Here is a 15,881-nt window from a genome sequence, read left to right on the forward strand (position 1 = left end):
AGAAGAGTCTCAGCTGAAGATTCACTGAACCCTTTTTCAAGAAGAACTTTATCATTCAAAAATAAGAAATAAAAGTACTGCAGTTATAATAAGTTGACTTTGACGTTCTACTTGGGGGGGGGATTGCTTTAGACAGATTCCTCTGGCTGCTCAGGAGAGCTTTCTCATTGCCAAGCTGATGTTTTTCTGATACGGAAAAATCTGCCACAACTTCCACCTGTAGCATAAACTTCCATGACATTGGTCTGTGTGAAACCAAGGAGCTAATCTCCTTATCCCTGATTGATCTCCAAGGCCCTTCTGATCTCGTTTGTGCTAAGCAGTTGCCAAGGTTTTTAAGAAGTGATGCCTGCCTTTCCTTTGCACACAATGTGCCAAAACCTGGTACTTGGCCCTTACTGGATGGGTGTAGAGAGCTGGTACCTCGATGGTTCCTGACTCTTTCCCTTCTTCCCCTTAACAGTAAACATGTATGTTTTTCACACTGCTGAGACCATCATTGATCAGACTGTCAGTGTAACAGCTGGGGGAACAGCTATAATTGCTTTTTAGTGGCTTTGTTGTTAGCTGAGAGCACCCACTTGTTCATTTCCAGGTGCTCGTTCTTTGTTACAGGGGCTGACTGGGACAGATGTTCCCCCTCGACTCTCCCCTGCAGAGTCCATGCAGCTGCAGCAGTGCAGAGGTGTAGGCCTTTATCTCACCAACATCTGGTTCATTTGCATCATGTGGATAGAGGCAGCAGTGTGGAAGTCAGCGGCACAGTCAAGCTCTAGATAACTTGGAGCTCAATCTGGGTGATGCGATGAAGCAACTTGAAAGTCATTACAGCCGCTCCTTCAAGTCCTGGTGTTTGCCTGGTGCATGTTACTAGAGCTTGCTGCTGGGGGTATTGCTACACCCTCCGCTGCTCTTTGGCATTTATAGGCAGTAGTATCTAGTAAAACAGGGGTTTTTAAACCTGCATCTACCTGGGGATTGCAGTGGTTTCCTTTAGAAGCATTCATAGTCACCACGATCTGTTCCATTGCTGCTACCAGCTGCTTTTTCATAAAAACCAAGCTAGAAACTGGTGTTAGAGCAACAGCCTCTTCCGTGGCTCATGCGTTGCAGAGCAAGTGGTACATCTGTTGTAAGGCATATTTTGCCTGTTTGCACGTTTGCAAATAAATTTAGGACGTTGAGGTTTGACCTGTAAAGCTTGAGGAGATTCATGAACTGTTGTCTGTGGAGATAAACTTTCTCTTTGCAACATTTTGCCATTGTTGAAGTTAATGAAAAAGATCAGTTAAGAAAGCAAAAAGCCCCCAACTGGGAAGACCTCACCTTACACATCAGGAATGTCTCCAGCTCTGGTGCCCTGCAAGTACCATGCAGCACTGAAGGCTGTGAAACTGGGGTGCTAAAGAAATGTGCAGCACAGGGGAAATGGAAGCAACTGACATGCTTTCCATGCCAGTCTTGTACTTCTGTTAAATTACCAAGAACCCGTGTTGGCAAGTTCAAAAAATTGCTATAAATTAAAATAAAACAAGGGCAGCATGTAATCATGATGATGCTGATACAAGATGACAGGTCATTTAATGAAATCTCCCTGTATTACAGCAACAGTAAACCAACTTGTTAAACTTCTTAAAGCAAATTAGATGGTTTTAGAATGAAGTGAAAATACATTTAAGTGATAAATTAACTTACTTTGTCTGAATGGGCAATAGAGTGCTCAGCCTGTTTTTCAAACTATAGAGCTGACGCACTGTTATTTTTAATGTTGCAATAAAAGAACCTTAAAGTTTTGTCTAATTTGGAAATTAACTTAATATAAATGGAAGCAATTAGTGTGGTGTGAAAATGTACCACCCAAAAAGACATGGTTTTCTTGCAGTGCAGTGAAGTCTGATTTTAGCTTTTGTCTTTTGCACTGGCAAGTCTTTGACTAGTTTGTGTAAACATGCAGTTTAAAACACTGCATTGTCTGCTCCTGGCTGAGTAAATCCTTCATTAATGCCATCTATATTAAGTATGGGTGTTCCCTCCACCAGGGCTGAAGTGCGATACTTTACAAACAGCTGAGAGTCTTTCTACAGCATTCCTTCAGGGGTGCTTCTTGTTGGACGGCCTTTGCAAGGCCATGGCTGTGGCAAGGCTCCTTCTTCCCGTACTGACTAGATTAAGTCTGTCTTTCAGTTGAAGTCCCAAGAGAGCAAAAATGAAAGCAGAAGATGGCCATGATTAATTCACATCAGCCTGCTAAGGCATGAGTCTTTTGTTATTGCTTTCTTCAACTGAAAGAATAAGATTCTTTTCTGCTTGAAATGATAAAGTATTTAGAGATGTACCTTTTGTTTTAGTAGCAGAAAAGCCATTCTTGGTGGGACTGAGGCTGTCGCTGCAGATTAAAAGAGCCCCAGGGAACAACAGATTAACAGAACGAAAATGAATACAAAGCCCCCGTGTCTCTGTATTGAGCTCATACGGGGGAATACAACTTTACTTGGCAGTTGTCAGTAGAGGATCACCTTTGAAACTAACATTTTATCAAAGCACGATAGTGGAGGGTTATAATAGTAGTGGGAAATTTCTGCATTTTTGTTTTTACTTTGTTCTGAATTGTGATAAAAGAAAAAAACTCAACTTTTCACAACTGAGCACTGAGGAAACAGGATAAAAGGCAGATTTGAGTTAGATTGACTGAAATGGTTCCAACTATTTTTAATGTTTTATTAACTGTCTTTCACAAAGTGTTTCACAGTGGAAACAGAAAATTGCTTTTTAAAATTTTTCAAACTTAAATGTTTTCACAGTTTAAAAAAAAATGGAATCTGGGTCTTGGTCGGAACTTCCCTGTGCAAAATTCCCAGTCTGATGAGTCACGTATTCTGCAGCAAAACATGTTTCCCTGAAAAATGCCCCTCCCCTCCCTGATTCAAACCTGCTGACTATATGCTGATCTGCTCTTCAGACTAGCAAAGTAAAAAATGTTGGTACTTTATGAGGCAAATGAGTCCTCCTTTTTTATCATAACCTCTGGTCTAACTCTATGGTGTGCTTGAATGCCTTCAGGTCTGAATTAGTGGCAGTGGAAGACATGCAGCACATCACTGGTTTGGGCCCTTCCAGTGTATGCTGATGCTGCCATCAGCATTGCTGAGACAGTAAAGCTCAGAGCACATTTGATGGGATCTGTTACATCCTTGGTCTCATCAGCATCATGGTTTTCTGCACTCCCATCCACTGGCCGCAGCTGTGCAAATCCGCTGAAAGCTGCATGTTTGCTCCAGAAATCTCCCGGATAGAGCTGGTTTGTACAGCTGTGCACAAGGGAATAATCTGAACCTTACTCTGTGTGGTTAGATGCAAGAAGAAAGCAGCTCAGCTTGGTTCTTCAGGCAAAACCACAAATAGACAGTGACGTCTCACACAGACGCTGATCTGTGTTTAGGAATAAAACCATCTTCAGGGCTGGAACAGGAGCTGCACAGGGGCACTGTTGGGTGACAGGTCCCAGCCCCAGCTCAGACTGCCTGGAGGAGTGTTTCTCTGCTGTTCCCAGTCACTCAAGGAAAGAAGAAATTGCTTCACTGGCAGAAGGTGCTGGGGGCTTTCTTGATCTTGGTAATGCCCATGTGTTATACTCCCAGTTGTCTCTGAGGAGAGAGGAGGTGCTCAATACCTTCCTTTTTTTCCTTTCAGGGAGAAAATCTCACCTTGAAGGAGTTTCTTATTCTCTGTGGAATGGTTTCATCTTCATATGACAGCATTCCTGCATGTCTAGTGACTGTTGGTTGTTTCACAGGGAGGGTGAAATAAAACAATTTAGAAAAATAAATTCTGATCCTTCTGGCAATGTCTACTGATGGTGACATAAAGGGTAGTAGTAGCTACATGGCCACGTTGATGAGTGTCCTCAATGAGACATTCCTAAAAGCAGTAACATCTTGCAAATGTACCACAGTGGATCGAGCATATGCCTAAGTTTTATATTTTAAAAATATGTTTGCTGAATTTTACAAATTTTACCAAACTATTACTATTCCTTATAAAATTATACTTCTGTTGTGTTATTCCCCCTACACCCTAACAGAATACTAATTACATTTTACAGAAGCCCCAGGATCATAGGCAGGCTTGCATTATGTCAGCTTTACAGCTGATAAAACAGAGGCACAGAAAGGTCAATTATTTTATCCTAGTCTGTGAGGTCAAAAGTATTATAACAAGCAGAATTCAGAAATAGTGCTCTGCTGATGTCATAATATATATTTATGACACTACGTATACTGGACCTTATTTGTAATGCTAACTTTTCTCTTGATGGTTAACAGTTTGGAAAGATCTCACTATTATTTCCATTTTGGAATTTTTGTTTCATGATTTTTATATAGTTTTGCTAGGAACCTCATCTGTTGCAAAGCAAAAGTTTGTGCTCTGCAAAAAACCATGATGGCACCAAGTACCACACATACACAGAGGCCAAATTTCCCTGTTCCAAGTAATAATCAGGTAGTGTACTCAAGGTAATATCTAAATTCAGATAAATACTAGCTTGGTAAACTTTAGTGGACAAGATCACCGTATACACAGTCCATTGAAGGTGTTCATAGTTCCCCAGAGTGTCTGTCCTAGAGTACCACAAAGGCTGCCATTCTTTGGCATCTGGTGATCAGAAAGGGATGAATTCAGAGTGATTTCATAGATCTGGCTGAATTCAAGGCAGAAGAATAAGCTCACTACTTCCAGAACTAAAGTTTTGTGCTTTTTAATTCCATTGATTTATGTGGGGCTATAAAATACAGATTAAATCCTTTACCTACAAAATGTCTTAACGGGATTGGTCCTGATGGTGAAACATTTTTTCTGTTTCATTTTTCCCCAACATTTCTTATGAACTCCTCATCACAAGTGAAACAAAATAAATGAGCTGTAAACCAAGTTACTGCAGTTGAACTATGGGCAAGGATGGAGGTAGGGTACTGTGTAAGTCTTGCTTTTTGAGTACTTTAAAAGTGCTGCTGCTAATAAGACAGTATCCATTCAGATTAGCTAAACAGCTTTAAAAGAATATAAATATTAGAATGGTAGCAACTACTTATTTCAAAATAAACATTCTTTTCTTCTGCAAAATACAAACATTTTCCTTTCCACAGGCAGAGTCAACTGCAGTTTGAGTTCATACTGGTGGTAGCTCCATGGGTCCCATGAGTTAAATCCTAGGCTGGATAGTGATGTCATTCCCTCGGTTGTTTTTTAATCTCCTTTTTGTGCTGAGAACAGCCATCTGTCCCTCTCCAAACAATGACGGAAGCAGCTGTGCATGTTGTGCCATCAGGAACAAAAGCTGCTGCTTCATACCAGAGGGCAGCGGGCTGCAGGTCGCAGTGAGTTATAAGGATATCAGGGTCAAATGACACCTGTATAGAACAATAAAACTGGGATTATACAGGCTTGATGGGTTCATTCACTACCAGAGAAGTGAGGTCAGTCTTTGTGTGAGTTTTTCTCTACTGGCCATGGGAATGCATATGTGTTTTCAAGAGTAGCTGAACCTCTACTCATCCACGGAGTAATGGAGTAAGAAAACCAGCTTCAAGCAGTGGGCAAAGCAAACACAACACCAAACAATTCTTTCGAAGGGAAAATAAAACAACTTGGATACATTCTGGTACTTTATACAAGTTCAAAGTGTGTGATCTCAAGTGGTTTGTGTGTCCTGTAACACACCCATATAAAAGCTCGGTGAACCATGCTTTTCATGTGCAGTCTGCAGCATACAGTAGTTCCCTGGATTCTCTGTCAGAAAAAGGAAGCTGAGTGAGGGTCGAGTGCTGCACAGAAGCCTCATCCAGGAGAATAAGTTGGTTATGCTTTGAGCTGCTTTTTCTGCAGGGTGAACTGTAAGGAGCTGGAGGAGGGTACTTACAGGATGAAATTGCCCACTCCTGCAGGTGGCTTTCTACTTTTCAACAAGTGGTGCTAGTCCTGGCCGAACTATTCTCTTTCTGTGCTGGGTCTGTAAGGAGAACAGAAACTGATACAGGTTTAAGCAATAGGAACCTTTATTATATACCAAGGGGGAATGTAATATATGGGGTAAAGTTCATGCATATAATGAAAAAAATCATAGAATCAGAATGGTTTGGGTTGGAGAGGACCTTAAAGTTCATCGAGTTCCCACTGCCCTGCCATAGGCAGGGACATAAGTGATCACAGCTGAGTACAGAACCTCCTATCTTTTCTTTAACGTTACATCACTTTTGTCTGCTTGGATTCCTGCTCAGTTTCCAAACAAACACACATTTTGGAGCCATTAGTCAGTGATATACCAAGGATCATACAGCCTTACCACTTCTTTTGGGATGACAGTCCAGGATTTGACCCTGTCTCTCACGAACAGGGTGACATTTCTTGAAGTTTGATGGGACAGAAGCATGTATTTCCCAAACAGGTAAGCTGTAAGCACCGTATGCTCCCACCTCAGGGAACCATGTCCTGGGAGACAGAGGCATTTGTGGATATACAGCTGAGCTCAGACAAGTCATAAGACAACTGTGGCTGGCTCAGCACCAAAAGAGATCCCTTCCATGACACAGTTCCACTTACACACATGGAGAATGGTTTCCTATTGTCCTCTTTTTTTTTTTTTTTTTTGCCATGCAATTCATAAAGAATACTGAAATAGGAGTTCACAGTCATAAAGCATAGCATTTTTATAATACTAACATTTCTCTTTTTTTTTTTTTAGGTAAAGTGCAATGGCTCAGCCTTGCTAAAAGTATTCTTCCAACCTTAAAAAAATGTTGTGTTCCTATTTGCTAATTTCCTCGTTTATGCCCTAAATGTAACAAATAATTTCCTTCACCTTGTATTGCCTACCCAGTTCATGAATTTTTGCAGGAAGAAGTCACAAGATACTGCAATAAAAGGGAACAGAAATATTACTAATGATGGAAAACACATGATTAAATTTCTAGGCCTTTGCACTGTGTAGCTTACCTGAAGGCATCATGACTGCTGAGCAGCAGTGTAACTCGTCATGCTGTTTATAAGTTTGAGACTGAAGCTGTAGAGTTCCTTCACACCACCCAGAAACTGCCAAAACTAGAGAAGAATCCTGTTTACTGCTTCATGCTGATATTGGCACTGTCCTCCCTGTAAATTGCTTATCATCCCCATCTGCCTGTGAGCGCTAAACAAACAGAGCATCACACCATTGAGAATCCACTCCTGAACTGTTACTGTCTAGGAACAATTTTATAGATTGCCAGTTTTTAGACAAGATGGTGACAGGTTCATGACTCACTGGTTCGCAAATTAATTGTTCTCTTTCACTTACATAAATGTCTTCTTTAACCCACATTAAAGTCTCTTGTTTTAAGCTGTCTTGAGCCTGGGCAAAACTTAGGGTGCTGCTGTTGGTTCCCAAGACTGCCACAGCATACTTTACATTCTGGCAGCTCTCTCGGCGTCCTTTACAGACCCTCCAGAGATCAGCTGGCTCTGCCGAGTGGTTAGTGGCTCCAAACATAAATGCCATTGCTGTCTGACTGTGTGGTTTCTGGGAAACTTTTCTGAAGCCTGTTTTCTTCCATGTTTTGAAATAATCCCGGAAGGGATGGATTTTTGCTTCTCTATATGAACAGAAGCTCTGACTGTGGTCCATAAGATTCAGCCTAGAGCATATGCTGCAAGGCTGAGCTGGTCTCACTCTGAGGGAAGCTTACTCCCACCGGCATATAGGATCAGAACTGAAAGTGAGAAACAACAGATGAACTTTCTGTCTTTTATTTTTTATACTGTATTTATTTTTGTTGTGTGAAGTTTTACTATGTATGGAGCAGATAGCCTGTTACGGTATTGCTTTGAAATAACACCTGCCTGTGTGAAGGTAGGTGTTTGTGTACTGTCCTGTGGGGGTGTGATGAGGCACACGGTCAAACATCCAGGCCTTACAACCACCAGCTATACAACACAGTAGCTGTAGAGCACTGGGATTTATTATCAAGCTCATTCATTTGATGGCCTGACATTAAACAGACTTAATGCAGTCTCACAAAATATGGTCTTCAATTTAACCCTGTGATTGAGCATGACACCCAACCAGCTCCTTCAGTGCACAAACCGTTATGGTTAATGACAACCCCACACGAAGGGCAGGACTGCTGTGCTTGTGGTGCCTCTAGCTCCTTTCCCATCCTTTCAAGGACACTGCACCATGCTCACAGGCATCACCTTTTTGAGAGGGGATGTTCTTGCCTTCCCCTCTCTCCCCAGACCAGGCAGTAAGTGTGTTAACTTCTCCACTTCCTTGTGGTAGCTCAGGAGGTTTGGCTCTAGTTCAAGCTCTGCAGTCTCCTTGCAGGACAATGGCAGCTTTAATCAATAGCAAGCCAGCTTTCTTAAACAAAGTGCTGTTTCTTCACAAAGCAAGAACTTCATAGCAAAAATGTAGAAAGATGAACAGGTCATATACATGTATAGCTTACATGGTGCTGAGCCAGCATCCACTGGGGGTCTGGATAAAAACTGTAATGTTTGGGATATATTTTTAAATCTCTGTCTCTTGACTAATAGTCCCATATCTTGCAGAGAGCATGAGTCACTTCCCTCTCAATTTAGAGAGGCCATTGTATATCATATTAAGTTCATTATGTTGCTAGGCTATTTCCTCTCTGGGTGAAATGTCAAAATACTGGCTACCTATATAGTCATACCAGAAATTTGTATTAATTCCAGACTGATTCCTCTATAGTTATACTTACTGAAAAAGTTCATCGAATGAATCCAAATAAACCTATAAAGGTACATGCATCTGTGTAACAAATGATACGGTAAACTGGGTATTCCATGTTGCCAGAGCATGAGTCTTAGCCGGGTCTAAAGTATGGGAGGTACTGATAACCAAAACACAGTACAGTTATTATTCTATAATTACTTACAGATATGGTTGAGGCTGGTAAAATAAATTATTCCTTCTTTAATTTATTCTAAAATTGAATAGATATAGAAAAATGGAAATAAAAAATAGTTCAGAGAGGGATTAATTTACGCAGTTTTTAATACCTTAAACTATCTTTTTCTACCTGGGTTATCTAATTTCCTTATATAATCCATAAATGAGCTGCAAAAAGGCAATTCAAGCTCACCCATTTTAAACTTGATCTGTCATAGAAGAGGATGAATCACTGTCTGGAGTTTTCTGGGTTTCTCCTTTGGTTATAAAGAGAGATCAGATTACTGGTTTAGATTAAATACCTTCCATCTGTCCATCCATCCATCCATCCATCCATCCATGCATCCATCCATCTATCCTATCCTTGAATGTCTGTTTGTTAGAAAAATACTGTTAGGTTTTTTGTCAGCAAAAACATCATTGACAGAATAATGGGATCACTGCAGATTTTTTACAAATATCAGGATAAATACTATGTTTTGAATTTTTGTTTGCCTACAGACCGGATGTTATCACAGATACACTTTAATCTATTGGTATTATAGCAGTACTCATTCACACACGTTGCACAGAGTCAAATTCCGTCAATCATCACGTGTGTTGCACCCACAAAGAGAGCAAGAAGTAATTCAGAAGTAAATTCTGTGCAGTTTTCCTGAGAAAGCCCTGTTTGCAGATGAAGTGGCTCCTGCCAGCCCCACCACAGGGACCTAGTGCTCCTCTTCCTCTGTGGTGGCAGCAGTGGCAGCGGTGTCTGGCTCTGCTCTCATCTGCCCCGCTTAGCCCTCACTCCCCTGCTCTTTCAACCCTCTGCTACTGTTTGGGTCATGAATATTAAGCACAGAGGAGAGGATCATGAACTTGGCCAGGAAAACGTCATTAATAACCTTGACAAGTATGGAGATGGATTGGGAAGGATAAAAGAGAGAGTGGGAGGAAAGGAAGTTGAGGCAATAAATAGGCTAGACCTGCTGTGACCATGTTAATCTCTGCAAGGTTATTTGAGAGAATTACTGAATTAGTTCATCCTATACCTAGATCCTTGCCTTATTCCTGGACTATTTCTTCCTTCGTACTGACAATGTAATTGTAACACAATGCAAATTTATTACAGTTTACAAAAATAAGAAATCAAAATACTGTTTCAGAGAAATGCAATGGCGGATGTGGAATGCACAACACATTAAGTGATACAACTGCTTGACAAAATAAAAGGTTTTAGTCAACCCATTATTTTTTAATTGGAGATGACTATGTAATTGCATACTACTTATTGTAACCTCCAGTTTTTGTTCTAAAATAGACAATAGTTTATTATATTAATACTCTATAAGAGGCTTACAGCAACTATTATTTTTTATAATAGTCTCTCTAGTGCCTTCCTACACCATTTCACCTTTGGCTGTTGTATTGTTTGGTTCACTACATTGTTTTGAGAAAAATAATCATGATGCGTGCAGAAAAATCTGTTTGAGGAGGATTTAGAAAGGGGAGCTGAAATTTAAGGAAGATTATATTTCCATTTGCTGTAGACAAATTATGTCTTTTGTCTGTGGGGGAGGGGTCTTTGTACCACATCAGAAAGAAGTGAATATAAATGACAACTGGTCACTACAATGCTAATAAACAGTTAATCATATTAAGTTAGGAGAGGTGTAAAGATTAAAATTTTGCTACAGGAGTCCTCCTAAATGAGCAGTTCCTTTTGCTGTGAAGTGGGTTATTTTCAAAAGCTAGGGGTGTGATTGGTGGTGATGGAAGTGCACCCAGGGTCTCCAGTAGAGGAGCCCAGCATAGGTAATCTGCTGCCATGAACACTGACACATATTGTTAACAGCTCCTCAGACTCATGATTTGCAGAGGGGCTGATGTTTATTAAAAAAAAGAAGGTTGAAACTCTGAGGAGTAAAAAGCAAAATTATAGCTATATCTTAATCCTTAAAAAAAAAAAAGGCAGTACTTTTTTTTTTTTTTTTTATGACAGTGTTCAGTTTACTGAGCTCCAGCTCACCTGAAAGGAAGTTTTCTGCTGGCAACAAGAGACTGTTGGCTTTTCAGTGAGCAAGATAGCATCCTTGATGAGTCGAGATGGACCTGTGTTTGGAGGAAAGTCTCAGCGATCACAGATGGAGCTCTGTTGAACGGAGGAGGGTGGCAACCAATTAATGCTAATTATTTTTTGCCTATTTCTGATTTCCTGGGAGCAAGTAGATTGTGTTCCCCCCCAAAAGCAAACCAGAGAGCAGCAGCAGCAGCACAGTTTCTGTGCAGTCTGAATCCTTTTCTAACCCCAAGCTTTGTGTTGTGGAACTTCCCAGCCCTGCTCACCTCTGCAGTCTCTGTTTACCTAACAGACATCAGGACCCTTCCCACCAGAGGGAGGGTTTCTTAGGAAAGAGGTTTTGCAAGATTGGGTTGGCAGGCATTGTGCTCTCCTTCGTGTTCAGTACGTTTTCTGCTTGGAGCTTGTTTCCTCTAACTGTTTCAGCAGCACAGAAGCCCTTTAATGGCAGCCCCCAGTGCCGTGGCAGTGGAAGGTACGGGCTGGCAGCATTGTGGTATGGCGAAGGCCTTTGGCTGACGAGCCTTTGCCATTGTTTCCCCTCTGTGCCCTGTGTTTCGCTAAGAGCACACTTAGACCACTGCATGCCTTGCCACCTTCTCTGGCATTGTCTCCTGAGCACATCGTGGGAAGAGCTCCGTGGGAGAAAACCAGGAAAAAAACAGTATCTGTGACATTCCTGCACTGTGTGTCATCTCCATGGCGTGTTTGTAGTTGAGCAAACATAATCTGTCTGGCAGATAACCGAGTGTGCCGTGCCTGCGAGGAAACAGGCCTCTCTTTGACCTATGACTGTGTCTGTGTGCGGTGTTAAGTGTATTTAGTTAGAGATCAGTCATGGATTTGTCACAATTCCTCATCACGGAGAAATCTCCCTTTCGCTTGTGGTGTTGTCCAAGGAGTCATGCCCGTGCGGCTCCTCTGTCCGCTGTAGCTGTGCCCTTCAGCAGGCAGAGCGGTGAGCCAAGGACCTGCCACTCCATTCCCTTTCCCTGCCAGCCACGGGTGGGCACGGTGGCAGCTCTGGGAGAGAAGCCATCGCTCCTGCAGCATCTCCTCCCACCACGCTTGAGCTGGCACAGAGGAGCCGGGCAGCATGCAAAGTCCCCCCACCTCTTGCTTCCAGCAAGTCCTCAGTGCTTCCTACATGTCTACAGCAGAAATCATACCACATGTACAAAACTAAAAGCTTTTCATACTACAGTTTGTTCTCTCCTACCCCCGAGGCCTTTGTTAACAAACAAGACAACAGTGTTTGAGGGGAGAGACAATGGCGTGGTTCAGCTCGCTCTGAGAAGGCATGCTGGAAATGGTGCAATAGCTGAGTCCGCCCTCTTCCCCTCCCTTTTTTAATTTTATTATTCTGGTTCAGTGACATTTATTTTGCTGTAAACGCTCAATTTGGTATAGAGTACATATGTTTTACAAAGAGACTAGTAAACTAAACTCATATGTTATACAGAAATCCTTTGGTCTGAAAACGCAGGCAACCCATATTTGCCTTTCAGTTTTCACTGGCTTAGATGTTTGGTGACAACCAGCAATAATATTTTTAGCTGCTGGCATTCTCCTACTGCAGACTATCTTGCTAACTTGATCAAGAGATGCTCTTTGAATGAGTTGACATCATGTGCAGTACATTTTGTATTAAGAAAAATAGATAAAAGAGAGCATTGGGCTTGGCCTACAGTATCAGTAAGTTGGAACTGATTGCTGCTGGGAATTTGTTGTTGCTTCTGTTTGCATTATATTTAGAAAGGGAAGGGGTTATATATGTGGTCCAGCTCATCTCAGTTTTACAGCACCATTTTAGACATCAAACCTGGTAGGGCTTTTTTTATGGTTAAGCTTCTTAAGAGGATGCACTCAACTGTTGGCCTTCTGTACACATCCTGTGTTTGCAAGGGTTCCCATTAAACAACAGTCTAAACAGGGCCCAAGCAAGGCAGAAAAAGCAACCTAGGGGATAAATAAAATTTCATATATGATAAACAGTAAATACTCATCTGCCTTAGTCATATGAACTGGTTTGACTGTGTGAACACTCAACAGTTTCCATTAAATATGTTACTGTATGACTGATTCCAGGATGACATTCTGATATTCCAAAAACAGTTTAATAAATAGAAATTCCAAGGTGTATCATCATAAGCCTGTAGCTTGAGTATCAAATCTGCCATGTTATGTAAAAAAAATATTGGTTATGTAATGGGATTTTTATCAGTCTAGTGACATAAATACAAATATCAGAACATTATTAGGAAACCAACCTCTCTGACTTTGAATCTGTTAAGTCAGATCTGAAAGTCAGAGAGAAAGTAGCTTATGCATATGTGGAGGTACAGATGCTGTAGCTTCAAAGCTGTCTTAACAACTCAGAGCTAGCTTGAGGGTTTTGTTCCAGATAAATGTTAATACATTTAAAATGGTACTGAGAAAAGAAACTGAAGTGTGATAAGAACTTCAGGCTGCTCCAGAGTTCCTTCGTGATGGCCCAGACTGAAGCCATTTACAGCCATGGGGTCAGTGATGTCCCTAAAACTGGTGCTAAACTTCATCTCCTGAAATACATTGAGACAGACCCAGGGAGCTATAGCCGATAAAGGTCCTGAGCTGGCAGAAATCGGGACTCACTAGCGGGAGAACATATGGAAGAGCAGCAGGGATTTCCTCCAGGCAGAGCAGTGTTCATACATGCATCACAGACGGTTGTCACCGGTGGTCGGATAACAGTGCCGAGCCCTGGGGAAAGGCTGGGCAGGCAGCAACTGCTCAGGGAGCAATGGGGTTGTGTGGAAATCCTCCCTACTGGGGAGCAGAAGCTGTGGAGTATGGGAGCATGTAAAAAGAGCTACTATGAGTTACCTGGAAAAGAAGGGAATTAAGTATGCTATACATAGAAGTAAGTGCATCATTTTATAACCGAGAAGCTGATTTTGCAGGTTGCACAACTTCTTGAAAACCCTAAGTAGGGCACTATCTGAAATTGCACAGCCTGATGTTAGTCACAGCCAACCATCTGTCCCCCCAGGCTTTCAGATCAGGAGAGCATCGCTTTTACTAAGAGCATGCAGTCTATATGGTGGAGGTTTTAGTAAGTAAATTAGATGAACCTTCTGACTTTTCAGCATAAGGTAAAAGCAGACTGAAAAAGCAGAGGCGAGTTCAACTTCACAAGTTAACATAAGTTAATTAAATAATTTAATTTCACGTATTTTCTGGGTAAGTTGAAGTGGGGCGGACTGTAAAAGGCTGATGTGGTCTTTAGTGTTTAATTCAAAGAGACAGTTTTCCCAGTAGTGCTGTTAACCCCCCCTATTTGCTCTGTCGCAGCACCTCAAGCATTAAGACACACATTAGAGAATTAAATCTCACAGTGCTGTGCCGAGCAGATAACTCCTGTCCTCCTCTTGTGGGTGAAGAATATGCATACTTACCAGAGGAGCAGGAGAGGGGAGCAGGAGGGAGGGAAGCTGGTGGGGAGGGGGCACACTGCATGTGCTTCCCAGGGGAAACTCGGTGTGACACATCTTACTGCGTCCTGGGACAGGGAATTACCTGCCCGTAAAGAAGTGAATCAGTTGCCCAGAGTAACACTGCAAGCTGTAGCACAGACTGGTCAGGGTCCAGATCCCTCCTGTTCCTGGGCTTTTAACTAGAAATCAGTTCGCCCCCACGAAATCTATAGATGCATGTAACCAGAGCAAAGGACGGCTGCTTTTGCTACCTCTCAGACCCTGTTCTGCAAGCAGGGCTGTGTGCATGGGCTTCCTACATCCACGTGAAGGTCTCCTGCTGCCTTCACTCGAGCAGCACAGGGCTTGGGGGCTGCCGAGCCTGCATCGTCCCAGCTGGGCTTTTTAACTTTCCCAGACAGTGAGCCAGCTCCGTGCTACCAAGTGCACACTAACAAAATGCTCTAGTTTAAAACATGGCATAAAAGTGCTATTAATGCTGGATTTTTCCCCTTGTACAGGATGGGGGTGGGGGGGGTGGGGGGGGGGGGAAGATTTTTAGCCATGTAAGATTAAACAATCATCATGGTTTTAAGGTCTTAATCTGCTGGCATGCAGACTGCTGGCTGATAAATCTCGGAGTGTAATTAGATGCAGCATCAGAATCAGTTGTGTGGGCTTTTCCAGGGCTTTTTGTTTGTTTGTTCATTTTTAACATGCTGTGGAGTTGAAAGATCTGTCCCTGGAGATGTCTTTGGGCATGAAGCTGTAACATTGTCCGCCCCTCCCCCGGCTGGTATTTCGGCAGCACCTAGCTGGAGACCACCGCTCGAGGAGGGTCAGGGGGAAAGGTTGCTCAGTGTATGAATTCAGGCTATTGTTTGAGGCACACATCTGCCTTAAGAAATCACACGGCACAGGCCGTTACTTATTCAGATGCAGAAGCTCCTTCCGTCCCACAAGACGGCCCATTCAAGTCACATGCCAGAGGTCTCAACAGAATGGGCTGCAGCTGCTGCAAATCTGCTGTCTAACATCAGAAGCAGTTGGACAAACTGTACCGTACTGACTACAGTCAGGCTCCCAGGCGCCGAGGAAGACAGGGAAAAGATTTGGGATCCCAGCACTATGTTCTCAGAGGATCTGTGGCTGGAAAATGAGAAAAACTGTGCCGTTGTTCACAAGTCGAAGCGAGGAAGGAAGCGCCAAGAGCTCCTGGCCGTGGCCCTGGGGGTGAAGGTGGGAGTCAAGGGGGCACTTTTATGGCAACCTCTGAAACTCTTTGCCTATTCACAGATCACCTCCTTGGTCAGAAGAGCAGCCTTAACTCAAAATGACAACCACTTCAATTATGAAAAAGCACACAATTTTAAGGTAAGTACAACTTCCTATTATTTTTGGCTAAAAAGTTCTGTGA

At 42.4% G+C, this 15,881-nt stretch overlaps 1 protein-coding gene across 7 annotated transcripts in view; it reads left to right on the plus strand.

Moving 5' to 3' along the window:
- The window catches only part of CHN2 (chimerin 2), a 163,382-nt gene that overhangs the window by 121,967 nt on the left and 25,534 nt on the right, over positions 1–15,881 (plus strand). For 4 of the 7 annotated variants that reach the window (XM_074900459.1, XM_074900461.1, XM_074900460.1 and 1 more), the window contains exon 1: positions 15,106–15,838. In XM_074900459.1, the coding sequence (XP_074756560.1) occupies positions 15,401–15,838 (438 nt within the window). In that variant the 5' untranslated portion in view covers positions 15,106–15,400. Of the gene's footprint in view, positions 1–15,105; positions 15,839–15,881 lie in introns of those variants that run through there. The other 3 variants (XM_074900458.1, XM_074900462.1, XM_074900457.1) reach the window with 2 other exon arrangements.

The sequence above is a fragment of the Athene noctua genome, chromosome 2 (assembly GCF_965140245.1).
Source record: "Athene noctua chromosome 2, bAthNoc1.hap1.1, whole genome shotgun sequence".
NCBI lineage: Eukaryota > Metazoa > Chordata > Aves > Strigiformes > Strigidae > Athene > Athene noctua.